Source organism: Rattus norvegicus, chromosome 7 (genome assembly GCF_021556685.1).
Source record: "Rattus norvegicus strain SHRSP/BbbUtx chromosome 7, alternate assembly SHRSP_T2T, whole genome shotgun sequence".
In the NCBI taxonomy this organism is placed as follows: domain Eukaryota; kingdom Metazoa; phylum Chordata; class Mammalia; order Rodentia; family Muridae; genus Rattus; species Rattus norvegicus.
In genome coordinates, this window is record NC_141540.1 from 54,823,266 (window position 1) to 54,847,162 (window position 23,897).

A 23,897-nucleotide genomic window follows, 5' to 3' on the forward strand; every position below is an offset into this window, starting at 1 on the left:
AATGCAATGCTGTATTTTATATGGGATAACACAGTACCTTTGGGAGGGTGGTCTGGGCCATTCAGCGCACCCTGAATGGCGGCCTGGGCAGCAGAGTTCTGGGCTTTCAGCATTTCAATGGTTTCCCGTAGTTCTATAAGTTCAGATTCCTGCAGAATGAGCAGAGTTTGGAGAGTTTAATGTCCAGAACTTCGCTCACAGTTTACTGTCAAATGCATTTGATATTTTGCGTAGCTCTAAACCCCTGAAGGAGTTGTACACTTGACTGACCTTGTCAAATTGTACTTAAATTTTTGTTAGCTTAAGAAGGAATTTTAAAAAGCCTATCCTATAAAAGTAATTTCAATAGTCCGTAATCCTTAAAAAAGGAAGTGCAGTGCTGATCCCTTCAAAGCAATGGAAGATAAATTATAACTCATTTTTACATTAGCAATGTGCTAACACTGGATGTTAAACATCAGTATTTCAACATTGTTTTATGTTGTATTTTTCACTGCCCAGTGGATACCCCAATTTTAGATTTTGTCTGAAATGCCTTGTACCCTGGAAAATTGATTATCTCCATTGCAGTGTAAATCATGACTCTTGTTTCAAACTCAGTTCTTTGTGCTGTCACCTTAATATGTTTGTATGGCATGTTAATTCACCTTAGAATTATGATATCTTTTCATGCATCAGTGAAGAGAAACATATGTAATGCAAAGCCCTTAGATATTATATAATGAAGAATGCTGATGTACTTTCTCAGTGTCTCCTAAAATAAAGGGGAAAAGCTAAGTAATTTCATTGCATGAAATTTTCATTGCTTCATACACTGGAAAGCCTGATAACAATTCTAATCTTAGGTAGATACTGCAATACCTGAAAATGACAGAGGAAGTTAGAATAAACACATACGTGGTGCCTCATGTCTGTTTACCCTCTCTTTTCCTGAGAGAGAGTCTCACTTGTTGCCAAGGCAACAAAATAACACCCCACCCTCCCAAGTGCTGAAATTGAAGTTTTAAGCATCATGCTGTATTTTATATGTCTATTTTCTTGAACATCTCATATATTCCTGATAGATACTGGTTAGATTAAAAAAACTCTTGAGGACTTTAAACAGTTAGTAAATAAATACATCATAGTGAAAATTAGAAGGAAATTATTAAACTTACACATAGATTTTCAAATAATTCACTGTATATATTCATTCCTCACAAAGGAAACATTGTAGACAATTTGTAACCTGGTTCATTGTAATTACTTGGTCTCCCTAACTTCTATATCATGTCCCTTGCCCAATTAACACAGGCAATTTTACTAAAACGTAATGTTTCCACTTGAAACCCCTGAGAGATAAGGTATTTACTTGAAATGGATTCACATAATTTAAAAATTAATTTTATAACCAGTGCTTAGGTGAGTGTTAAATTTTAATTAAAGTCAGGCTTTCATCCTTGGATATGGAATCAACGATGCTTATACTGCAGATTTAAAAATCTGCTAAAATATTTGGCTCCGGCTTTACAGGAAGAAATGGAAATAAGTTCATATGCAAATATCTAATAATTGAGCTTAATTTTGAGTTAGCTCAGTTATTTAAGTGTCAAGGTTTTAATCTCTTCTAGAAAAGTGCTTCTACTAACTTTTTCTTTTTTTCTTCCTTCCTTTCTTTCTTTCTTTCTTTCTTTCTTTCTTTCTTTCTTTTTTTTTTTTTTAGACAGAATTTCTCTATCAAACCCTGTCTGTCCTAGAACTATCTGTATAGATCAGGATAGCCTTGGACTCACAGAGATCCCTCTCTGCCTCTGCCTAGGCCTCTGCCTCTCTGCCTCTCTGCCTCTCTGCCAATCTAACTCTGCCCTCTGCCCTCTGCCCTCTGCCCTCTGCCCTCTGCCCTCTGCCCTCTGCCCTCTGCCCTCTGCCCTCTGCCCTCTGCCCTCTGCCCTCTGCCTCCAAAATGCCATGATTAAAATTATATACCACCATGTTCATTTTATTTTTTGCTATAAATGTATACAGGTGATTAAGAGTGGAATATTCACAGAGTGTCCTGTTTTATAACATTGTGTTATGGCCAAATTCCACATGGATTGACACAATCTGTTCGAATCTATACTCATTATTCATTACATCTGCAAAAATGTTTATAAATGAAATCTGCCCTCATTTCATCATTCATCTTGCAGCCATGACCTTTCTGAGAAGTTCACATGAAGTTTACCTTTTGCCAAATATTTTCCCCTACAGGCCAAAGTAAAATATCCCTGTTTGTGAATTCTTTTCCTATCAGGAGAAAAATTTAAGAGAGGTCCCTTTTATATAATTTAATATAATATCTTATTTAGTTGTTGAGAGTTTGTTCTTTTCTATTTATTTACAATTCAGTAAATTCTCGAGTTATTTTATGAAAAGCTCTGGTCTGCACTCATCAAATGTATTTCTTCTTTGAAGAACAAAACTTTAGCTTTAGTATTCATATCTTCAGTTTGTATAATAGGCGGGTTTTCGACCAGGAAGCAAGAGTTCTATATAAAATCATCAAAACCATCACAGACCATTATAAATAGAAAGTTTCAGCATTGCTAAGTAAATAGAAATATTTTCACTGGGTATCAAGGAAGTCAAGGATTCCTTTCTTTCTTCCTCATTAGTAGAGCAGAAATGAACATAAAACATTTTAAATATTTGACTAAGATATAGAAATTTCCCAATATTATTCTAGTTTTTATTGTTTGTATCATTGGATTTGGTTATTTCTACTGTCAAACTACATTTTTTTCTAAGATTTCTGTAATGTATTGAAATTGCAATGTTGCCTCCAAACGAATATATCATCTTTTATCTGTCTGCCAGTTTGCCTGCCTTCCTTTTATTTTTTTCTTTCTTTCTTTCCTTCTATCTAGTCTGTCTGTCTATCTATCTATCTATCTATCTATCTATCTATCTATCTATCTATCTATCTATCCATCCATCCATCTACCCATCCATCCATCCATCCATCCATCCATCCATCCATCCATCCAGCTATCTATCTACCTATTTACCTACCTACTTACCCACCTATCTCCCTATCTATTTGGTTTGCCTTATATTGAAAACTTTGGTTAAGGACTATGGTCCAGAGAAAGCTGTTTACAAAATCATAAAACAATCTGAAATAATAGTCTATATTTGTTTGTGGCCAACAGAAAATACTTAAGTCTAGGAGGTCACTGTTAGGACTTCATGAAAATATTCTGAGAAATGTTTATGCCATTTAGATAACTGTTCAGTTTGTCACGCAATACAGTTTTTCAGACTTCCTTTTCTTTCCTTAGACACATAAGAGAATGCAGTTCTACCCAATTGCACAAAGATTCTTGAGAATTAAGGTATCAGATCTTACTTTGTTCTCCTTGCTCAATTCTGGTAAAGAATTCATGAAATGAAGCCCTGACATTTATAGACCTTGTGAGACTCTACTTTTCTGGGTTTTCTAGCTTTGTTTTATGAAGCCATCTTGCTGAACTTCATATCTCTTTGGATGGTTGCCATTACATTGACCAAGCTAAACAAGTTATAAAAATTACAGTAGAAATGCTTCAAAGACAAAGCAACTGAGTATTTCCTCTGTACTAGCCTTCTGGTATTCTTTTCCAACCTAATTTCCCAGCTCTATTTGATCTCTTTCAAAATTTCTCATTAGTAAAGTTCCATTAACCCTCCTACGAGCTTGACAACAAATCTTGTGAACCAACTGAACCTTTCAGCAAGGCCCTTTAATTTGACACTAAATTTGTCTTTAATTCCTTTCGATGCCACTCGGCTAATCTCACACTGCTCCGTTGTGGTTCCCTTGAGAACATTTCTCTCTCCAGCCTTCTGTGTATTTCTCTCGAAATCTTGCTATTACCTTCTCTTACTGAAAGTTCCTGCAGTGTTTACTGCATCTAAACTCAGATAAAAGGGCCTCACTAAATCTGTATGTTTTTAAAATTAAAGACTCATATTCATTTTAAGCTGCAAAACTTTAAGAGATACATTGTCAGGTTTTAGATATACATTTTTATAAACACTTCTAGAAGGAAAAATGTCTGTACACAAAATATGTAAAGACAAAGCAGATTGCATCTTTAGTTTTCTATGTTGAGTTGGAACATTTGGCACTGAATGTCTTCATTTCCAAGATGAAAATTCATGGTCATCTTTGTCATTTACAGAGGTAGGAATGGCTTTAGACTTAGTGTAGTCATCAATAAATGAAACCTATCATTCTTAGAAGATATTTCTCTATCCTTCAGTGACCTCTAACAAGATTAGTCTAGCATACCTTGATAGCTATGCTCCAATGATTTGAGTTCAACTACTACAAGCAACTGATTTAACCATCTTTGGAATTTTAAATTCCTAAATATTAGGGTATATTACAATAGCAACTTTGAATAAGATCTCATTGTTCTATTAAAGTTTCACATGCCTAAAACTATGTATTTGTGGATTTTTTTCATCTTAATGATTGTATCACAGCCTTCCTTATTAAATATTTTGTGAGAAAATTAAGCATTTTAAAATGCCTTGGGTGACACCTCCCATCAATGCCTTGGGTGACACCTCCCATCAATGTTTGAGTGGCATCTCCCGTCATTCTTTTGGGTGCTGATGCTTATGGTGATTTGCCCTCATGAAATATTCCCTAGTATTTCCCTTGGATTAAGCTTTTTCATCCTCTCTAGCCTAAAGAGCTAAGATGGCCTAGTTCAAATCCTCTGAAAATACTTGTGGTTTTTTAGGGCTGCATCTCTACTGGAGCCATAGTTTTCTGCCTCCTGAGTTATTTTTATAAATATTTTCTGCTTTCTGGACTGTAAGTATATAAAAACAGTATTCTGACATAAACATTTGGCAAAAGAATTGGAGTTGTTTGGAATCTGGAAGCAAGAAAACTAATTAGGACACTATTCGAGGCACTTATTTTGGTGAAATAAGAGCTCTATGTACTTTTAATGCCATGCGACTTCTAAAAGCACACTATGAAGCTAGAACATGATTTGAATAACTGTGTACTTTTTCTATTTCTTAAGTATGTAACAAGCACATGGATCAATCTTGGTCTTTGATTCTTCATGTAGAAGCTTTCATTTTTATTTTTCAATCATCTCACTCTCAGTCTGAGTTGGTTCAGTAGAATTTGATACAAGACTGACTCATGTTTTACTTATATATTTTTAAACCTTATGAAAATTATGTGTTTATGCATTTATTTAAATTTGTGAGTACTCTGTCTGCATGTCCACCTACATGCCAGAAGAGGGTATCAGATCCCTGGTCATGAGGCACCATGAGGTTGCTGGGGGTTTGAATTCAGGACCTCTGGAAGAACAACCAGTGTTCTCGACTGCTGAACCATCTCACTTTCACACATATATATGTATATGCAGATTATATGTTTATCATCACCTGTTACATATAAGAATTAAAATTTCAGGTAAAATGTATGCATTAGTAAGAAGACGTATATGTATGATGGCTATGAAAATCAATGTGGATCTTATGTCTATATGAACATTTCTATGTATGAATATTTCATATATGGAGAATGAAAACTTCAGAAAAATACTATTTATAATCTAACATTATAATTTATGAGAGACATCCCTGTTCTTCCTGGAGTTTATAGTCTAGCAGATATCTATATCTATAGATACCGATGGGGTAGACAAATAACTCATCTATTTTTAAACCCATACATTTTTCTTCTTACCCCATAGAACTTCAATATAAATCTAGTGAAAGACTAAATGGGCAAATGTGCCTTTGAACTCTGGGGACTGAGATTGAAAATACAGTGCTTTCTTGAGGCTTTTGCTCAGGACTGTTGGATCACCAGAGAGCAATACACCCTTTTTATCTCGGTTCCCCGAAGAAAAGTCTTTCTTGAAATGATTAAATGTTCTGCCCTCAGCTTTTAGAAAAATGTCTAAGTGAACAATGTGTTTTGTCTTTTGTTATTCTGTGACCCCACTTTAAGAACCTTGCAATACATTTGTCTTTAAATCCTGGGCCAAGACGTTAGTCTGTTCAATCTAAATTACACTCTTCTAGTCACACAAAGAGAACAAAACCCACCAAGAAATCTCCCTTTGTCTCTCAGCTTCCTGGAAAGCCAGTTCAGTTTAGGCCTTTGTGGCTGAACCATGGGTTCAGATATCTTGTTGTACACATCCATCTGCTAGTTTAAATCAGTTTCTGGTGCTGAACTGTGCTATAGTGTAAATCATTTTATAGATCTCTTCAAAGGAAAATGTCATATACAAATTTAAGGTACATAAATAATGACTAATGTTTGTGTCTACATGCAGTTCAGAACTGAAAAAGAATTATTTTTATGCTTAGTTAGTTATATATAACTAGTTATATATATATATATAGAGAGAGAGAGAGAAAATCTTTTATGAAGGAGTTATATTTTAAGTATTTATAGATTATCCTCAGATATCATAAGTTAACAGAACTGTGTAATCTTACATAATTCTATAAGAAAATTTACTTGCACTCATATAAAAGAGTTAAAGGAAATATGCAGAGACTATCAATTGTTACTATTGATTTTGCTGTCTTCAAGATAACACAATGAATGCTAATAATCCTTTCCAGAAACATACTTGACATTAGCTAGGTATGAATTAGTTTATGTTCACTTTTACACGTGAATTTGTGCATGGTGTACATGGCTGTGCATATGCGTACACGTCTGTGTGTGTATGTTTATGTATGCATGTGCATGGGTGGAATTTGAGGTTGATGCTTGCTATCTTTCCTGATTGCTCTTTTCCTTATGTATTTGGGGTTTCTTGATTAACCTGGGTATAGTCTGCCCAGCCAGCTCATCCTTGGAACTGCCTGTTTCTGACTCCACCCTCAGTAGGATTATAATTAGGTTCTAATACCCATTGGCCTCCCACGCGGCACTCTGGGAGCTCTTTACTGTAGAACTCTTATTTGCCTGATGAAAGACTTACCCAACAATCTTCCTAGTCCTTTAAAACATTTTTAAAAGGAAAGAAGTGCGCAGAAAGATGACATTTCTGGATTGTCCCAATGTATGTGATATAATCATAATAGTTTGGTAATTTTTAATGGTAATCCTACAAGGTTCTTATTGTTGTTGTTGTTGTTGTTGTTGTGACTTTTAGAAATATGAATGGATAAAAGGGAATAGTAGAGTTATCTAGGGGCTAAAGCAGTGAATTTGAGGTTAAGTTTTCTCAAGATTAGATAATTCTTAAAGAAACATAGCCAGAATTCATGCTCAAGGGTTTTGGTTCCAAAGTCATTAGAAATTCTTTCCTGCTTGGCTAATTAAAGGGCCTCATTATCCTGTTTGCTGGGGTCCCTATAATACATACTAATGTATCAATCCACAATAAAGAAGAAAAAGAGAAAGGATAGAAGGAAGAAAAGGAGATGATTAAAGGAGAGAGCAGAGAAGGCAAAAAATGGGAGAGGGGTGGGGAAAGGCAGAAGAGATTAGAAGGGAAGAGGACAGTTTACGAATTCTGACAGATTTCTAGACATCCCTCCTTGATGAACTTGGACCATACATTGTCATGGGCAGCAGTCTAAGACCTAGAATAAACTAGAGGACTGTTTTCTGGTTGTATTTGGTAATTTGTACAAGGATATTAAGGTGATCTCCTTTTTAATTGCTCAGTTACTGTTGTATTTCCTAAAATCAAGTTTTGTACTCTTATAAAACTTGGTAATGCAATACCTTACAAAACACAAACACAAACACAACCTATACCTCTAGATAGGTAAAGGCCCAAGTTGTAAACATCCAAATCTTCGTAGAACCCATAGATCTCTTTGGGAATCAGAGGAGCACGGAGACATCTGCCTGCACCCTGTACAACGTAACCTTTCTAAAGCCTCCCCACTTACTTCAGGGACTGTTCCTGCCAATGGTACATGGACGTCAAGAACTCTGAAGTAACAGCAGAGAAGAAAGTTGGACTTGTTAGGACATGGCAGAACATTTTTAAATGTATTCACTCATAATAACCAAGTTCTTTTCCGTTTTCCATATTCTTCACGCCACATTATAAAACCCTGCGCATGGATTCTACGGTTTTGATGTAACTGAAGTAAAGTTGCTTCAAATAAAAGGAGCATCACAGATGCCAACTGATTTTTTTTCATGCAAAAACAAATAGACTTGCTCCTGTCATAACTGGTCCATTCTGCTGTCTCTGCTTTGGAGTGCTAATGGCTTTTCTAGCCTCTTTCTTAGTGTGTCAGCTTACATCCATGGTTTACTACTAGGCTTAAGGACCATGTATTGGTAAAAATTCTCCTAAATAACAATTCTTGTTAACTACATAACAATTTGAGTGTATTGGAATTCTCCTATATAAAGCCTCCTTTAGCATGTGGTACTCTTATAGGGTTGCAACTGAAAGCAGACAGAAATTTGTGTGCGTCCCTGTCTCTATGTTCCAATGTGGACAACCTGATTATGTTTTTAAATTAAAGCTGGAAAAGAAAATGGCACCTCATTCTCATCCTTCCAGGTTAGCACAGAAGGGATGCTCTGTAATGTTATTTTTAAGGCACTAAGACCTAGTTGTCATTTAGTATTCTCTGAAGTAAACTACCTCCTTGCAAGACTCAGTGGCAATGGCTGGCCATACCTTTTGTTCCGCTGTCATGGTTAGACTTTGTAAACGGCCAGTCATATTCCCTAAACTCTTTTCAAAAGCTGCTACAAGGTGAGCCTGCAGGGAAAAAAATAGAAGAAAGATGGTTAAAACGTGTCAGAATCTCAGGTGGATAAGAGAAAAGCCCCTTCATTTTATAAAGTGCTTAATTTCAGCCATTTCAGCGTTTCCAGGACTGTGACCATCACAGCTATTTCCCAGAGGAGAGGCTCCTTTAACACGTGTCTGCATTTCCACCTTGAAACTTTGGTTTCCTAAACTCAGTGTTTCAGTCTTTTGACATTTAATGTGAACTCGCCTTCCAAAAGGGGATGGTATTTTGCAAACAACAACACCTTCTGACTTGCACATCACGCAGCGATCTGACACCCAAAATACCGAACAAATTTCCCAGCTGCCAAGTTTTTAGAAAGAAAGGGCCCAAAAGGAGGTCATTGAAATAGACAGTGGACAAATGCTCCTTATTTTTCGACTTCCAGGATGACCTTTGAAGATATTGTTAGCTCTTCTATTGTGCAGACCTTCTCCTTCAAGTGTCAGACATCTGCTGACAGCTAGAACATTATCTTTTCTCTTTTGCTACTTACAAAGAACTGCCTGGGAAAGAGTCGTCTTCACTCTCAAATCTCTGTAATAAAAGCCCCCATTCCCCCTTTCGATTCACTTCTACTTCAGGAATAAGATCTAGGTCAGCAGAAATGCATGTGGTCAAATTCAACATTACACTTTGGTGGATTGTGGGTTTTATTTTAAATTTTAGAGAACGACACTTACTGCAGTATATAGCTATCACACTTATGATTAGGAATGATTGATGGGACAGCTGCAAACCAGTCCCTTTCCTACTGTGTTCAACAGCACGGGGTACAACTTCTCAGTATCAAGAGGTGTCTCATTCATGCCTGTGACTTCAGAGACAACTGAGGTCCACGTCTCAAATGAATATTATTTGTTGTGCTCCTAAAGGGACATAAAGATTGAGTATTTTCTAATCTTAACATATAACAAACTAGATCTGGGGAGAATCTGGTCAATTTTGGCAAAAGTTTGATTTTTTTTTCTGAAGGAAGGATTGCTGTAGAGGGGCTGAAAGGGTGACATACCTCCTCTTAAATGGCTAACAAAAATCTCCCAAAGAATCAGGGCTCTGATGGTTATTAGCACAGGCACCTTCACTCCTGAGGCTCCTCAGTGAGCTGCTCCTTACTGATACTGCAGTAGGAGAGAAGAACACTGCCAAACTTCAACCCTCTGTGAATACTCTGTATTGTCTGGATCAGTTACCGGGATTTTTCCTTTCCTGTGCTAAGCATTAGGTAGCGTCTATGTTGGCTGCTTTCTTGATACATTTTTACATCTACATCTGCATTCCTAAGGACTGTGTTCTAATTTGAACAAGTTTAAAGGACCCAAGTATTATCACATAGCCTTCACGACATTTTCTCTTTAATATGACATTAGAAATAAGTCATTTTTCTTTCTGAATGTACAGTCTCTTTGCCCATGATGGCCCTGTGTATTGATTACAATTTTGTCTATTCAAAGTAATCCCACAATGCCCATTAAACAAGGGGCTAAATCCTATATCCAAGCTTGTCCCCCACCCCACATAGGGGACGCTTTGGAAGAAAAGAATTCTATTTGATTTAGAAAACAATCCTGAACACTGTGATATTTTACTTCTCAAAAAGTAGAGAAAGCAAATGTTTAATTATTAAGGACTGTGGAGCCTTTTAATGTATACATTTGAAGAAAATGATCTTATAATTGATATCTACTTAGTCAAATTAATAGGAATTTAAAATATGAAAACGTTATAAAGAATAGATTACATAAATATATTGATTATATATTGTAGCACTAAGAAATGATAAAATATTTAAAATTAGAATATTGCGTTGGCCAGTGTATGTCAACTTGACATAAGCTAGAGTCTTTGCAAAGGAGGGAACCTCAAGGAAGAAAATGAATGCCTCCATAAGATCTGGATGCAAGCAGGTCGGTAGGACGTTTTCTTAATTAGTGATCGAAGAGGAAGGGCCCAGTCCCACATGGGTGGTGCCACTTCTGTAAGAAAACAGACTGAGCAAGCCATGGGGAGCAGTCCAGTAAGCAGCATCCTCCATGGTCTCTGCATCAGCTCCTGCCTCAGATTCCTGCCTTATTTGAGCTGTTCTGACTTCCTTCAGTGTAGAACAGCAATATGAATGTGTAAGCCAGCTAAACCCTTTCCTCGCCAACTTGCGTTTTCACGGTTCACTGAAGCAACAGAAACCCTAGCTAAGATAAATATAAATTTCTAATCCCTGCAAATCTGCTTTTGTACTAATTTTTCATTAAAGTCCTTATAATTGGCTTTAAATATCATTTTGAATCTTGTTATTTTCAATGGAGAATATAAAGTTAAAATTATATTAGAAAACTATCATTTTATATTCCTATCTTCTTGGCTTAGTTTATGAGATTAACTTAGTTACGTCAAAAGTAACAAATTTCTCACTAAATACAAAGAATGACAGAGAGGAACAAAGGAATAAAGGAGGGATTTTTTTCATCAGTGATCACTTTTATTACCCTATATGGGAAACTCTGTAACTTTTAGAAGAAAAAAATAGAATTTTCAAGGTGATGGCAGAAGTTACAGGATTGTAACTGCTTTTAGCAGTTGCATATTTTCTAAAATAGAGTACAATGTATTAATAGGAGATTAGTACAGAGTCTTGTGAGAGGAAGCCTGCCCAGGCACTAAACAGAGATGCCTGACTAGTGGTTAAGAAGATCTGCTCTGCATACTGCTCATGGAATTACACTACATAATGCGACTCACACAAAGGAAATGGCTGTAATGTTAACAGCAAGATGAAATGCTATTATATATAAAGATCACGTTGTACATATTGACAAAGAATGAAATTAATAGTTCGCTCTATATATACATAGCTAAATATATGTAATGTGTTATGCATTTAAGGATTTGTATTTGTGAAGTACAATTGAAGTTAGTCCTCTTCTTAATCAAATACAAAGCATTTCTCTGCTCCTGTATAGAATTTCTCTTCAGTGTTTGCCACCACTAATAGGTACAGATCGTCCAGGGAAATTGAGAGTGAAGCAAAAGAAACAGGTGGATTATATATGAAAACACATTTAATACAGCAAGCAAATGGAGCACATTCTCAGAAAGTATCGGAGCTAAGAAATGCTCAGTTAAAAATATTTATTTCCCAAAGGCAAAATTACCTTTTGTTTCGTCACACACTCATTTGGGAGCGCCTTTGAAAAATGTCAGCAATAGTGGGCATTGCTTCATGTTTCCAAATTATCTAAGGGCCAAGACTTGTCAAGCCCAAGAAGAAAATAAGGAGCAAAAGGAACCCATGCATCCATCCTACTTGGCAGGAGTACATGGGAGAGAGCTCCAGAGGCATCTGGCTTCTCCAGTGAGCATGTGTGCCAGCACAGAGCTGGCAGGAATCTCACTTTGCTTTCTTCTATTTGCTGGAGGGATAATGACTCCGAGAAGGCCAAGAAAGAGCACTGGCTATAATGACCTCGCTCTTTTCGGAGATGTTCTAGCAGAATAAGCTTTCTTTACAGTCCCTTGTGGCTCAATCGACTGTTTTCATAGCAAGTCTTCACAAGAGAGTGAAGGCCTACTGTGTGCTGCATTAACTGGAACTTTATTCTGCTAGTCAAATGAGAAGAGTCTGCCCATTTGATATCGTCTTGATTTACCACTCTGATCCACTCAGTAGTGACAGAACATGTTGAAAAAGATTTATTAATGTCAAGTGGAACACCCAAATCACAGAAAAATGAAGTTAATCAAGTGAAGTCATTAGGATCTAACACGGTGGTCACAGACTAAGAGAAAGTGAACTTTTCTTAAACGATTACTGAGTTGAAAAATGCTCATAAAAACCTGTCTTTGTGAACTAATACTAACTACTACACTCTCATAGAACAATCCTCCCTGTGGATTTCTCACAGTTAACCAAACACAAAGTTTACTTACAGTCTGAGTAGGTTAGTAAGTAAAGACTAATGTAGGTAAGGAGTTCAGGTCATAGACTATATGACTTTTAGTAAAAAAGATCTTCTTTTATTTACAAATAGAAATTGAAGAGCAAAATAGTAATAACAACAACAACAAAAAGCTAAACCAAACCTTAAAAATAAAAATGCCTCGAGGACTGGATGTAGCTCAGGCGATCAAATGCTTGCCTCGTGTAATCATCCCAAGTACCACAAAAGCAGACAAACCCACAGCAATAAAACGTGATGACCATGGGGGAGCTGGTTTCTGAGACTTCCTCATCGCAGATAAATGCAATCCAAAGTGTCTGCGGCTTTCATACAGCACCTCGCCCTCTGCCTACAAATCCAGAAACTAGCCAGTTCCGTATCGCTACAGATCTAGCAGAAATTTCCAATCGTCTCAGAACCATCTCTTTAATATTTAAACTTAGCGAACCACAGTGGAAAAAGAATGTTATTTAAAAGGAAAAAAAAACTACTCTAATTGTTAGGCATCTCCTAACGAGCTTTATGAACAGAACTCATCTATCTCAAATTAATATTATTTCCCCAGAGTGAAAGCACAATGTTAACTCGGACACAGAGGTAAAATTAAATCACTGTGAGGGAAATAGCTTATTGCCGGCAGATTTATATTACGTCATACACTGTGGTCCTGCCCTTGCTCATTTTTGATAGGTCATGCTTTGTCTAGGAGAAAGGAAACATCCTTGGAGGAGCAAAGAGAGGGAGAAGTGCAGAGCCACGCAGCGGGAGTGAGGGAAGATGACAGAGGGCATATGGCTGCCTAGCAGGGGTTTCCACGCCCTCTGCTGTGTGTCCTCACACTGCTGCTCCTTAGGACTGGGCAAAATGCCACACGCTCTCCTGTGTTATAGCTGTGCTACACCAAATCCTCCAGAGAATAGGGAAAGGCATTCAATAGGAAAAGGTTAATGTAATTGGTAGTCTCTGCTGTCTTGTTTTTCACCAGTGTACGTTGCCTTAGTGCTAGCAAATGTGGATTCTTCTAAGCTGCTCTAAGGAGGCAGCCAACGTATCCTGAGAGAGCTGCGTCTCCTATGCAATGGAGCCAAGCCATCGTATTTAGAGTCGAGTTGTTTTATTTTAGACTGTCCCGTAGGCTTTGTGAATTGATGAAACAGACAGGGCACAAGAATATTATACCTTCCAAAGTCAAATAGCGATGACCCTTATTACGTTTGGGCTTGAGAAAATTTCCTCCATGTAGAATGGCGAAAGTAAGACACAAGAAAAGAGGTAACATTTGTAGTCATTATTCTAGTTTGTAATTTTCTAACATATGCAGTTGGTCATTGTTGTACCTTTTTGTTTGTTTTGTTTGTTTTACCATGCTGTTACTGATCAGTTTGGATTTATATTTTATTAATGAGTGGGAAGAAATACTCAATTTCACCTGAAGTCTCCCTTCAAGCACCTTACAATGCATAACTATGGACACTTCAACTTTGTCGATAGGACCATTCCCTCTAATGAGGTAAAACTTTGTTCTGATATCTTCAAACAATAAAAGGCAACTTACGTTTGCTGACAGCTGAGATGTGAGGGTAGCAACTTTCTCCTGGGAGGCAACCAGTTCTCTCCGTAGCTTATGGATTTGCTGTTCAATTAAAAAGTCCAATATACTCAATGAGCCATTAAAGCGAAAGCTTTATTACAAGAAACTACGTATAGTAAACACAGACGAATCACTAACAACTCCTTTAAGAGAGGTGGCTGCCAGTTACATTGTGGCTCTCAAGTGCTACTTATGGAGAAAGGACTGAATTTCTAAAATTTCCAGGTTGGGAAATAAAATGTGCTCATAAAACTACATAATTGTTTCACCTCTAGGACTCAGAAATAGTTCACTGCCTCTGTGGATTCTGTTCCTTTTAAAACATTATTGTAATTAAAAACTCAAGCATAAAATAATCTTTAAAAATTCATATACACCATCTATGCATTGTACTTGATTTTTTATGTAAATGATTTGCCTAACGTTTTTTCCGAAAATCTCAGATGCATATCACATGTATTTTCATTTTCTACATTTTCTAAGATTTTTCAAAAGCATAGTGTATCTTATAGTAAACAAAACATTGATTTAAATACTTAATGAGTCCATACTTGAAAACATTTATTTCTTTTTGAGATGGGATATGATCATGTAACCCAAGTTGTGCTCAAACGTGATTCTCTTGCCTCAGGTTCTGGTGTGCAGGAGTCATAAGCAGGTATTACCATGCCACATAAGAAATAATTTTATGGGATGGAAACTTAATGGAGAATAAATAATTTCTACCTAGTGCTTCCTAGAATGACTTTATTCAGAGACCTACTATAAGCTCTGAGCAGAAATGTTTTGTAAGTCTCTAAAGTGTAAAATAGGGAGAACATAGCACAATTTACTAAAAATGAAACACAATAAAATAAATATGAAGTGGTTTTCTTAATAAGGATTTTCACTTTAATACCACAGACACATGAATATTATGTTATATTTAGCATTTCATTCAATAATGTCTCATGCCAGGAACCATAATCATTGATTAATATGGTTGCAAGCATATGAAAATTGCTTAGAATCTAGTCCTTCAGATGCCAAATATTCTACATTGATGCTTCCTTTAAAAAAACAACTCTCTTATTCTTGGAGCTGCACAATTTGAATGCTTTTTGAGTGTGAAAGGACATTTAGGGTGTAGGCCATTAAATGTATTTTCCCCTTCTATATCATACATCGTTTTAAAGAAACAGTGATCAATAACGAGAGGAGTGAGAAAAGGGGGTGAGGTGTGTCTTAATTCAAAGGCAGTACACATTGATACAATTTCTCTGTGTACTGCCATAGGAGAAAAGCAATAATCAATATTAATTAATCTAGCTGAAAATTGATTAATATTAATTAATTAATATTAATTATTTGGCTGCAAATCTTGTGACCTGTAACAGTGATGTCCCTGAAAGATGGGCGAATGCAGCAGTGGCACAGATGTTATGGGAGTAACCAACCATTCTGTAAAATTAGACTGTAGTCCCACCAGTTCATTAGACAGAAGCCAGACCCAACAGTTAAAGTGGCTAAGGACCTGTGACCAAATAGGCCCATGAGTCTGAAAATTAATCAGAGCAGTAAGATGGTCTCTCATGGCTTTATTCATGCATTAGTTCCCAACTCAATCTTCATAAGAGAAGATTCCTGCAGTAGATAGGAATCCACACAGAAACCCACACTGGAACATATGCTGAGTGTGAGAAGCTTTTGAGCAGTTGGTCCTACATAGTTGTTTTTATCGAACTCCTCTGAAGTTTCAGAGATCTGAGGAGGAGAGGAAGCAGAAAGATTGTCAGAGCCAGAGATGATACGTGACTCCGAGACCCAACAGGACTGACACACTTATGAATCCAGAGATATTATGGCTGTGTGCACAGGACCTACATGTGTTTGTTCCAGATGAGGTCCCAACTAGCACTGAGACGGGGAGTTCAACATGGGGTCCTACCCCATGAAGGAATCCTACAGATTCAGTAAGTAACGATTTCATGGTTATTTCTCTTTTTAAAATGGAAATACACCTCTATCCCAGTGAACATCTGTACTGCATCCGATACTGGGGTCGTTTAATACCAGAAGATACAGCGTCTTTTATCTTTTAGACCAATACAAACTGAAAGGGGTTTTCTCAACTTACAGCTTCATTATATAAGTCTTATCCCTGTAACTTATAACCTGGAAAACTGCAAATCAATTTACAGTACGTATTTCAAAGCTTATAAACTCTGGTGAGTATAAACAACAAAAGGGGGGTTGGATAACTACTACATACAGATGCTGCTACATTTCCAAACCTCAGACGCTGTCTCATGACCAAAACTAAAAGCTTTGCCAGATCTATGTGATGTAAAACAGTTTCAGTTAAAAGAAAAATGTATGTCACCTATACTCTCTCACTAGTTTTATTCATATTTTGGAACAAATTTCACTCTTAAACAGTGGTTCTCAACTTTCCTAAGGCTGTGACCCTTTCATACAGTCCCTCAAGTTGTGGTGACTCCAAACCATAAAACCATTTCAGTACTACTTTGCAACTGTGATGTTGCTATTGATGTGACTTGTAGTACAATACTTTTTTTTTAGAAATAGGGGTTTTGCCAATGAGGTCATGGCCCACAGGTTGAGAACCACTTCTCTGAAAATTTCCAAGTTGAATCCCGTGGGAATGATTTATTCTGCAAGGCCATTTTCAAGGCATTTCTTTTCTCTGCAACAGCGTAAATTTATAAGGGGGTTGTTCCTTCACCATGAATAAAGCTTAAGATGTATAAGTTATGTGTTTGTGTATGTGTCCATGTATGTGCATGCGAGTGTGTCATATCCCTGTGAGTTGGAGCCACAGGTGTTTGTGAGTCTTAGACGTGTGTGCTTGGCTCTTCTGCAAGAGCATACACACGCCTACCTCCTGAACCATCTCTTCTGCCTCCATGAGCAAAGTCTTAATTTAAGTCACCTGCGCTGCTAGGCTATGCCATGTTTCTGTTTGTTTGTTTGTTTGTTTGTAATTTTTAACAATGGCAAAGAAGAATTTCCTAAGCAGGAGGTTGATTTTATTAATCATTGCAATCAAGTATGTGTTTGTGAAATGCATCCCTTATACATAAAGGAGTAAATCACAGTCATGCCACAAATAGATAGGCAGGGACTATGGTGTGGAAAAGACCTGTGCTTTGTACTCTATAGTCCAGTTTTTCTAGAGTGTCTTTCTGGCAGTGAGGAAAAGACAGTGAAATGCATATGTGGTTTCACTATGCCTAAACAAAATTCTTTAATGAATTAATGAATTACAGCTAGTATAGATAACTTACTAGTTGTTGAGCTAAGGCAAGGACAAAATATGAGAGGAAAGCTTGCTGTTAGGACGTCCTCCCACATTCAATAAGAAACAACACCATAGCCACAGATGAATTTTTACAAGTCTTGTAGTCATGCTAGTGAATCAAGCACCCTCTAGTGGCCATGAGACTGATTTCATCCTAAACTAAGGCTGATTTTCACAGATTAAAATGGTGCAGATTTTTACCTCTGAATGAGCCTTCTCCTCAGCCTGTAAAAAAATAAATAAATAAAATAAAGCAGAGGGATTTTAATTATGAAACTAACATTAACTTATTCTATATGTAGAAATGAATAAAATACTCTTAAGATGTATTTACAACTTTCATGATTTAATACAAGAGTTAGCTATAAGTATAACTACTATAATAAAACAGTATACTATAGGAATCAAATGGATATTGAAACATGACACAAATATTCAAAACTAAAAGTATATAACAAAACACAAGGCAATAAAAGATTTTAAGATCTACAGAGACCATTACAAAACAAATCTTACATAAAATGTATATTAGACCCCATGAAATTAAATGACAAGTGCAGTTTACAGGGGAAATCTGGCCATTATTGTTAATAATAGAAGGTAGAGGTTACTAATTTGTCTTTTAATTTTCCATAGCGGTTATTAAAATTATTGGTAGGCACATCAACCAAATAACAGCATCCTTCTTTTTAAGGTGGTAATAAAAGAGACAGCCAGATAATGTTGGCTGTGTAGCTTATGGAAATGAGAATTGCTGTACAAAATGGCAGGGTGACATATACTTCTGTCAGGTCTTTGTTTTTCATCTTCCTGCTGAGCTAGGAAATGCCAGCAAATGAGTTATGGGCACCATTACATTTTGGGAAGCTGCAACAATCTGGAAAGAACTGGAGAATGTATAATGTCGCTGAACAAACTCATTCTGCCCACTGCCAATGCCACTTGCAGAGAAGGGACTGAAAACAGTCTTATCACCTGTGGCTGCTTTGGAGACACTTTGTGATGGGTTGATATAGAAAATGCCTGAATTTGTTTTGCCTGTCGTCGTCATCCAGAAGGAATAAAAACACTTCTCCCTTCTCTCTCTCTCTCTCTCTCTCTCTCTCTCTCTCTCTCTCTCTCTCATACACACACACACAAACACACAGAGAGAGAGAGAGAGAGAGCGAAAAAATTAAGTTAGTAACATGTTTAAGCCTTATTAACAATTTTCTTTGACTACCTAACATTCTGTGCATTTATTGATGTAGTTGATTTTGATTATATTCTGCTTTTAGCTGGTTCAGATTACATTAAAATTATTTTAAAAACTCAATAAATAATTGATGGGCCTTTAAAAGAGATCTGCTTTGTTTAGATGAAGCAAAATCTTCATACCATCACGTTTTAATTAATAAATAATTAAATAACACCAAGATACAGATGTTGGCTACTTTTTAATGGACTATATGGCATGGATTTTCTCATAGCTGAGCTTTCAAGACCTATTATTTCTTAAATACTTGCCTGCTTTCATATTCCATGGTTATTTTTTACCATTAGGACCTATCACTGTAAAAATGGAGCAATGAGACAAATATAATATTTTATCTCTCCCAGTAGCTTAGAAATGGGTTTAGTGATATCATAGTAGAGTTTGATTACATGATGTTTTTTGTTGACTCTTAAAAATCAAGACCAACATACTGAAATGGTGGTTAGCAATATGAAATGTCCTACCTTTTGATTTGTAAAAAGCAAAATATCATGTGATTTCTGTAGTCCTCAAGCCATTTACAGCTATAGTTACAGTTATAATTAAAAAAATCACTTCTTAGTATTATCTTTGTATTGAGCCGTTTCTGAAGGACATGCCCAAGGATGAAGGCCTTTTGCCCATGAAATCAGTGAAAATCAGAACATACAAGAGAATGTGATCGGTAAAGTGTTCATATTTTACCAATGTAAACTCCTACTGTAGGGATCAATAATATAAAACAGTATCATACATATAAAAACTTAAAAAAATCTAGATATTAAAAGGTGATAATAACACAGATAGACTATCTTCGCTTCATTGTTTTAGTGGATATAAACATTAGGAAATATAACCATGACAAGCGGGAACACAAACATCTTCAATGTAAGGAAGAAAAGAGGAGGTGGCAGAGGCTGTGGCCTTTGTGAAAGCTTTTGTTGTTACCTAAAGATGACTGCAAATGCAGATAGACTTGCCTTACTGCCACTTTCATTTATGTCATTAATCCTGAGACAGGACTCTCTATGGAGATGTACCTATCCCAGAATTTGCTATGTCAACAAGTCAGTCTAGCCTTGAACTCACAGAGATCTGCCTGCCTCCTGAGTGCTAAAATTAAAGGCATGTACTGTCATGCCTATCTTTAAAAAAACACAAAACAAGCAGACAAACTAAAAACAGAATTCAGAAATTTACATTTTTAGACAATAGCTCACAGATGCCAAACTTCTGGAGGTCAAACTTTGGCCAATGACAAGCCTGCGATTTCCAACTTGCAAAAATTCTATAGGCAAGGAAGTCAGAACTTAGAGGAACAGTGCATAACATTGGGCAACTTGTCTGACATATACAGTCATTACCAACTGTACCAAGTAAGAGGGCAAATTTGTCTTTAACCTAGAATTCCCAGGAAGATGTAAATGTTAATTATAAATCACTGTTACAGTTCACAGTGTAAGATATATCTACAAGTGGATTCTGCTATGGAGGTAGAATAGGGTGTCAGATAACCTTGAAATCAAAGATGGTTTTAAGTCTCTGTGTGGTTTCCAGGAAATTAATCCAGGTCTCCTTCAAGAGTATCAAGTGTTAACTACCGTGACATCTCTCGTTTGCCTTCCCATTCCTACCTTTTTTTTTTTTTTTAAAGAGGCCACTTTTTTGTTTGTTTTTGTTTTGATTTAGTTTTTGAGACAGTTTGCTGTTTTTAGACTCATCAGAAGAGGTCATTGGATCCAATTACAGATGGTTGTGAGCCACCATGTGGTTGCTGGGAATTGAACTCAGGTCCCCTGGAAGAGCATTCAGTGCTCTTAACCACTGAGCCATCTCTCCAGCCCCCCTTGCCCGATTCCTACCTTTCCCTAGCTTCAAATCTCTTATTGTTGCACTATTGGTTACTGATAGATTCTAAAGAAAAATTCTGTTTGGTTTGTTTGCACTGTTGAGCCCTCCAGTCTTCAACTGATAGATTTCCAAGCTATGGCCACACAGATAGCCCTGGCTCAACTCTGTAACTCACAAATCAAAACAAATAGACATGGAAGTGAAAGAGAAAGGTTTGCGAGGAAGAAGGTTTATGGACAGAAGGGTAGCAAGAGAGGCAAGAAGAGAGGGATAATCGTGTCTTTAACTGAAAGTCTGCACTTTAATGGTATCTCCAAAGAAAGAAATAAGCGAGATTAACTTATAAGCAGAGGCTGTATTATGAAGCCTATATATTTTTATGTATGTATACATGTAGCAATAATAATTGAAGAGACCCATCAAAATAATATACAGAAGTAGGCAGGGCTTGGGGGTAGGGAAAGGAAGCAACAAAGAGAGCAGGATATGGGGAGAGGGGACTTAGGGTGATTGAAGTATGTTATACATATGTATAAAATGTAATAAAACCTGTTGTTTGTGCAGTGAATGAATGCAAATATGGTGGAAGGGGGAGTCTGGACATAATTGAGCTTGTCTTTAGAGCTTAACTGCTGAGTGCAGGACGAAGGATGTGACCTTTTCATGCCCTTTCAATACAAAAGTAAAGGCTACACATGTAACTTAAGGGTAGATGAGACTCATTATCTGCTCTGAACACACCAAAGGAATCTTCCCTACGCTATAATCGCCTAATGGGTATTCAAAAGAGAAGGAAATGCCTTCAAGGACAAACACTCTCACTTTTGCAAAAATTAATTATTGTATCTCACACTGGGGAAGCTGAAACACTGCCATCCATCTCTTGAGAGATAATTTTAAGGAGGAAACGCCTTTCAGAAGCTATTCTTTTTTTCCTAGAGGGAAAACAAACAAACAACAAATACTTCTACATCTTCTAGGTCTTTGAGGTCCTATGGGCACAATCTTCTCTGACAAGAAACTTAAAAATAATAACTGGAGAGTATGCTATAAAATAATTGTTATCCGTGAATGAGAGAGGAAGACAAGACACAGCCTGGGCACAGGGTGGGGCATAGGCATGGTTTACATATTCTGTCACACTCTAACGCATTTTATGACATGCTTCAACACATATTCACTTATTATAACGAGTGCACCGAAGTCAAGGGAAAGGCATGTGAGTAGACCACAGCCTATATGGCCCTACATTCCAAGTCAGCTGCCATATAAATTCATATACATTTCAGTTTACTTGGTCATCCCTGCTGTCACAGGCAGAAAAACAGAATGTACTCACCGTAGAGTAAAGAGAGGATGTGCTGGAGACCAAGGAGAGCGAGGAGCCATGAACTGGAGAAAACAGCAACATGGTTACCATACCAAAGTCGATTTGTAAACCCAGACTTTTACTCAAAACATAAAGAACAGGTGGCTCGAGATATAAATTAACCACGGAAGAAGACTGGGTTGTGAAGAGAGGCTGACTGGAAAAGTTGTAGAGACCCAACTGTCAGGAAGCCCCATTTATGTACCGGCAGCATTCGCTCACCATGTCATCGACAGAAGTAGTAGGCACAGGGCCCGCAGCCTGCTTTTACATATTGGGAGCTGCAGAAATGTCCCATATGTAATGAAGGGGAATCTAAAATCCTCTAAAAGGCTTTGTGTATCATGTTTACTGAATATCATTTTTCTGTCATAAGATCCTGGTTCAGAATTTTTTCTCTGCGTATTTTCAAGGGAATAACTGCTCGATTCCACTTGCTATCTCATTACTGTGATGAAGTGATCATCACCCTCTTTGAAGTGGGGAATCAATTCTTCATAAATTTCAATAACATAAAACTTTTTTTTTTACTTCTAGATAAAAGTTGAGATGAAATTTTCATTCTGAGTCATTGATCCATGGCAAATACAAGGCCATCACAATTGAAGGTCTCCCATTGCATCTGAACCTAAAATGCATTAAACCCAAAAGGTAGGTGAAATTATGCTTAATTATGTTTGCAGAAAAGTCCTTCATTTTTTCTTATAGAATAATGCTTGTTTTTGCTTATAATTTGTCCCTTAAATAAACAGTAGCTGAACACATGCGATACATGACATCCTTGCAAGATCCTGGGGTCATACATAAATAAGATACAACCCTGTGTGCTCAGAAAGAAGTCAAGAGGCACAAAGAAACAAGATAACTGTAACAGAGTCATCCACGTGCCAATGAGGTCAACTGTGTGGTTCAAGGGAAGAGAGGGAGTTTCTGAGGTATAAAGAGGCCTGTGGAAGCTGTACCACAGTGCCTACCCAGAGGGCAAAAATTAAATTTGAGAGAAAGAGAGCAAAAAGAGTCTTTTCCTTTTTTCTTTTGGTGTGTGTGTGTGTGTGTGTGTGTGTGTGTGTGTGTGTGTGTGTGTGTGGTGTGTTTTCAGTGAGTTCACCTAAGTGTGTGCTGGTAACCAGGGTAGGATATCAGGCAGCTTCCTTTGTCACCTCATACCAGAAGGGTCCCCCTCTGAAGTGAAGTTTGCCTTTTTAACTAGGCAGCTTGCCCAGGGAGCTTTGATAAATTTCCTGTCTCTATCACCCCATGCTAAACTTACAGGTAGGCACAACAGCGGCTGGCTTTCTGCATGGGTACTGGGAGTTCAACTTAGGCCCTGATGCTTGCAAAATAAGCATTTTTTTTTATCTACTAGTCCAATTCGTCAACTCCAGGAGAGTCTCTTTTAAAGTGTTCATTAGTATATAAAGGTTAGTGAAAAGCGGGGTGAAAAATGACCGGTAGTGCTTGAGACAATACTATTTATTACTTTATCAGGTGTGCAAAGCATTCTGTTTTTGTATAGTCAGTCACCTTCTGAAAAGGTCTATTCTTTCAATTTCTATATAGCTCTTTAGTGAAACAAAAATGACAAGAATTAGCCTGAAGTACCAGAAGGAAGATAGACAATGGACAAAAGAGTCCCTGTCCCTTCTCGTCTGCTTCCTGCCACTTGTTCTTGATGGGTGTATTGCTTTATAGCTTGTGGCATAGTTTCCTCATCTGACATTGAGCAAGAATTCCATCTAGTCCAAGACTGCCTTCCTTCTTGGTCACAATTTAAGTTGGGCTTCATGCTTTAGCATTGGGTGCATGGGCAGGAAAGGGTTCATTTTGCCCACTCAGGTTAGCTT

The 23,897-nt window shown here is 37.1% G+C and overlaps 1 protein-coding gene across 8 annotated transcripts in view; it reads right to left on the reverse strand.

Moving 5' to 3' along the window:
* The window catches only part of Nav3 (neuron navigator 3), a 330,800-nt gene that overhangs the window by 51,853 nt on the left and 255,050 nt on the right, over nt 1–23,897 (reverse strand). For all 8 annotated transcript variants that reach the window (NM_001439506.1, XM_087557238.1, XM_087557237.1 and 5 more), the window contains 5 exon segments: nt 38–149; nt 8,655–8,738; nt 14,263–14,340; nt 17,801–17,824; nt 22,024–22,076. In NM_001439506.1, the coding sequence (NP_001426435.1) occupies nt 38–149; nt 8,655–8,738; nt 14,263–14,340; nt 17,801–17,824; nt 22,024–22,076 (351 nt within the window).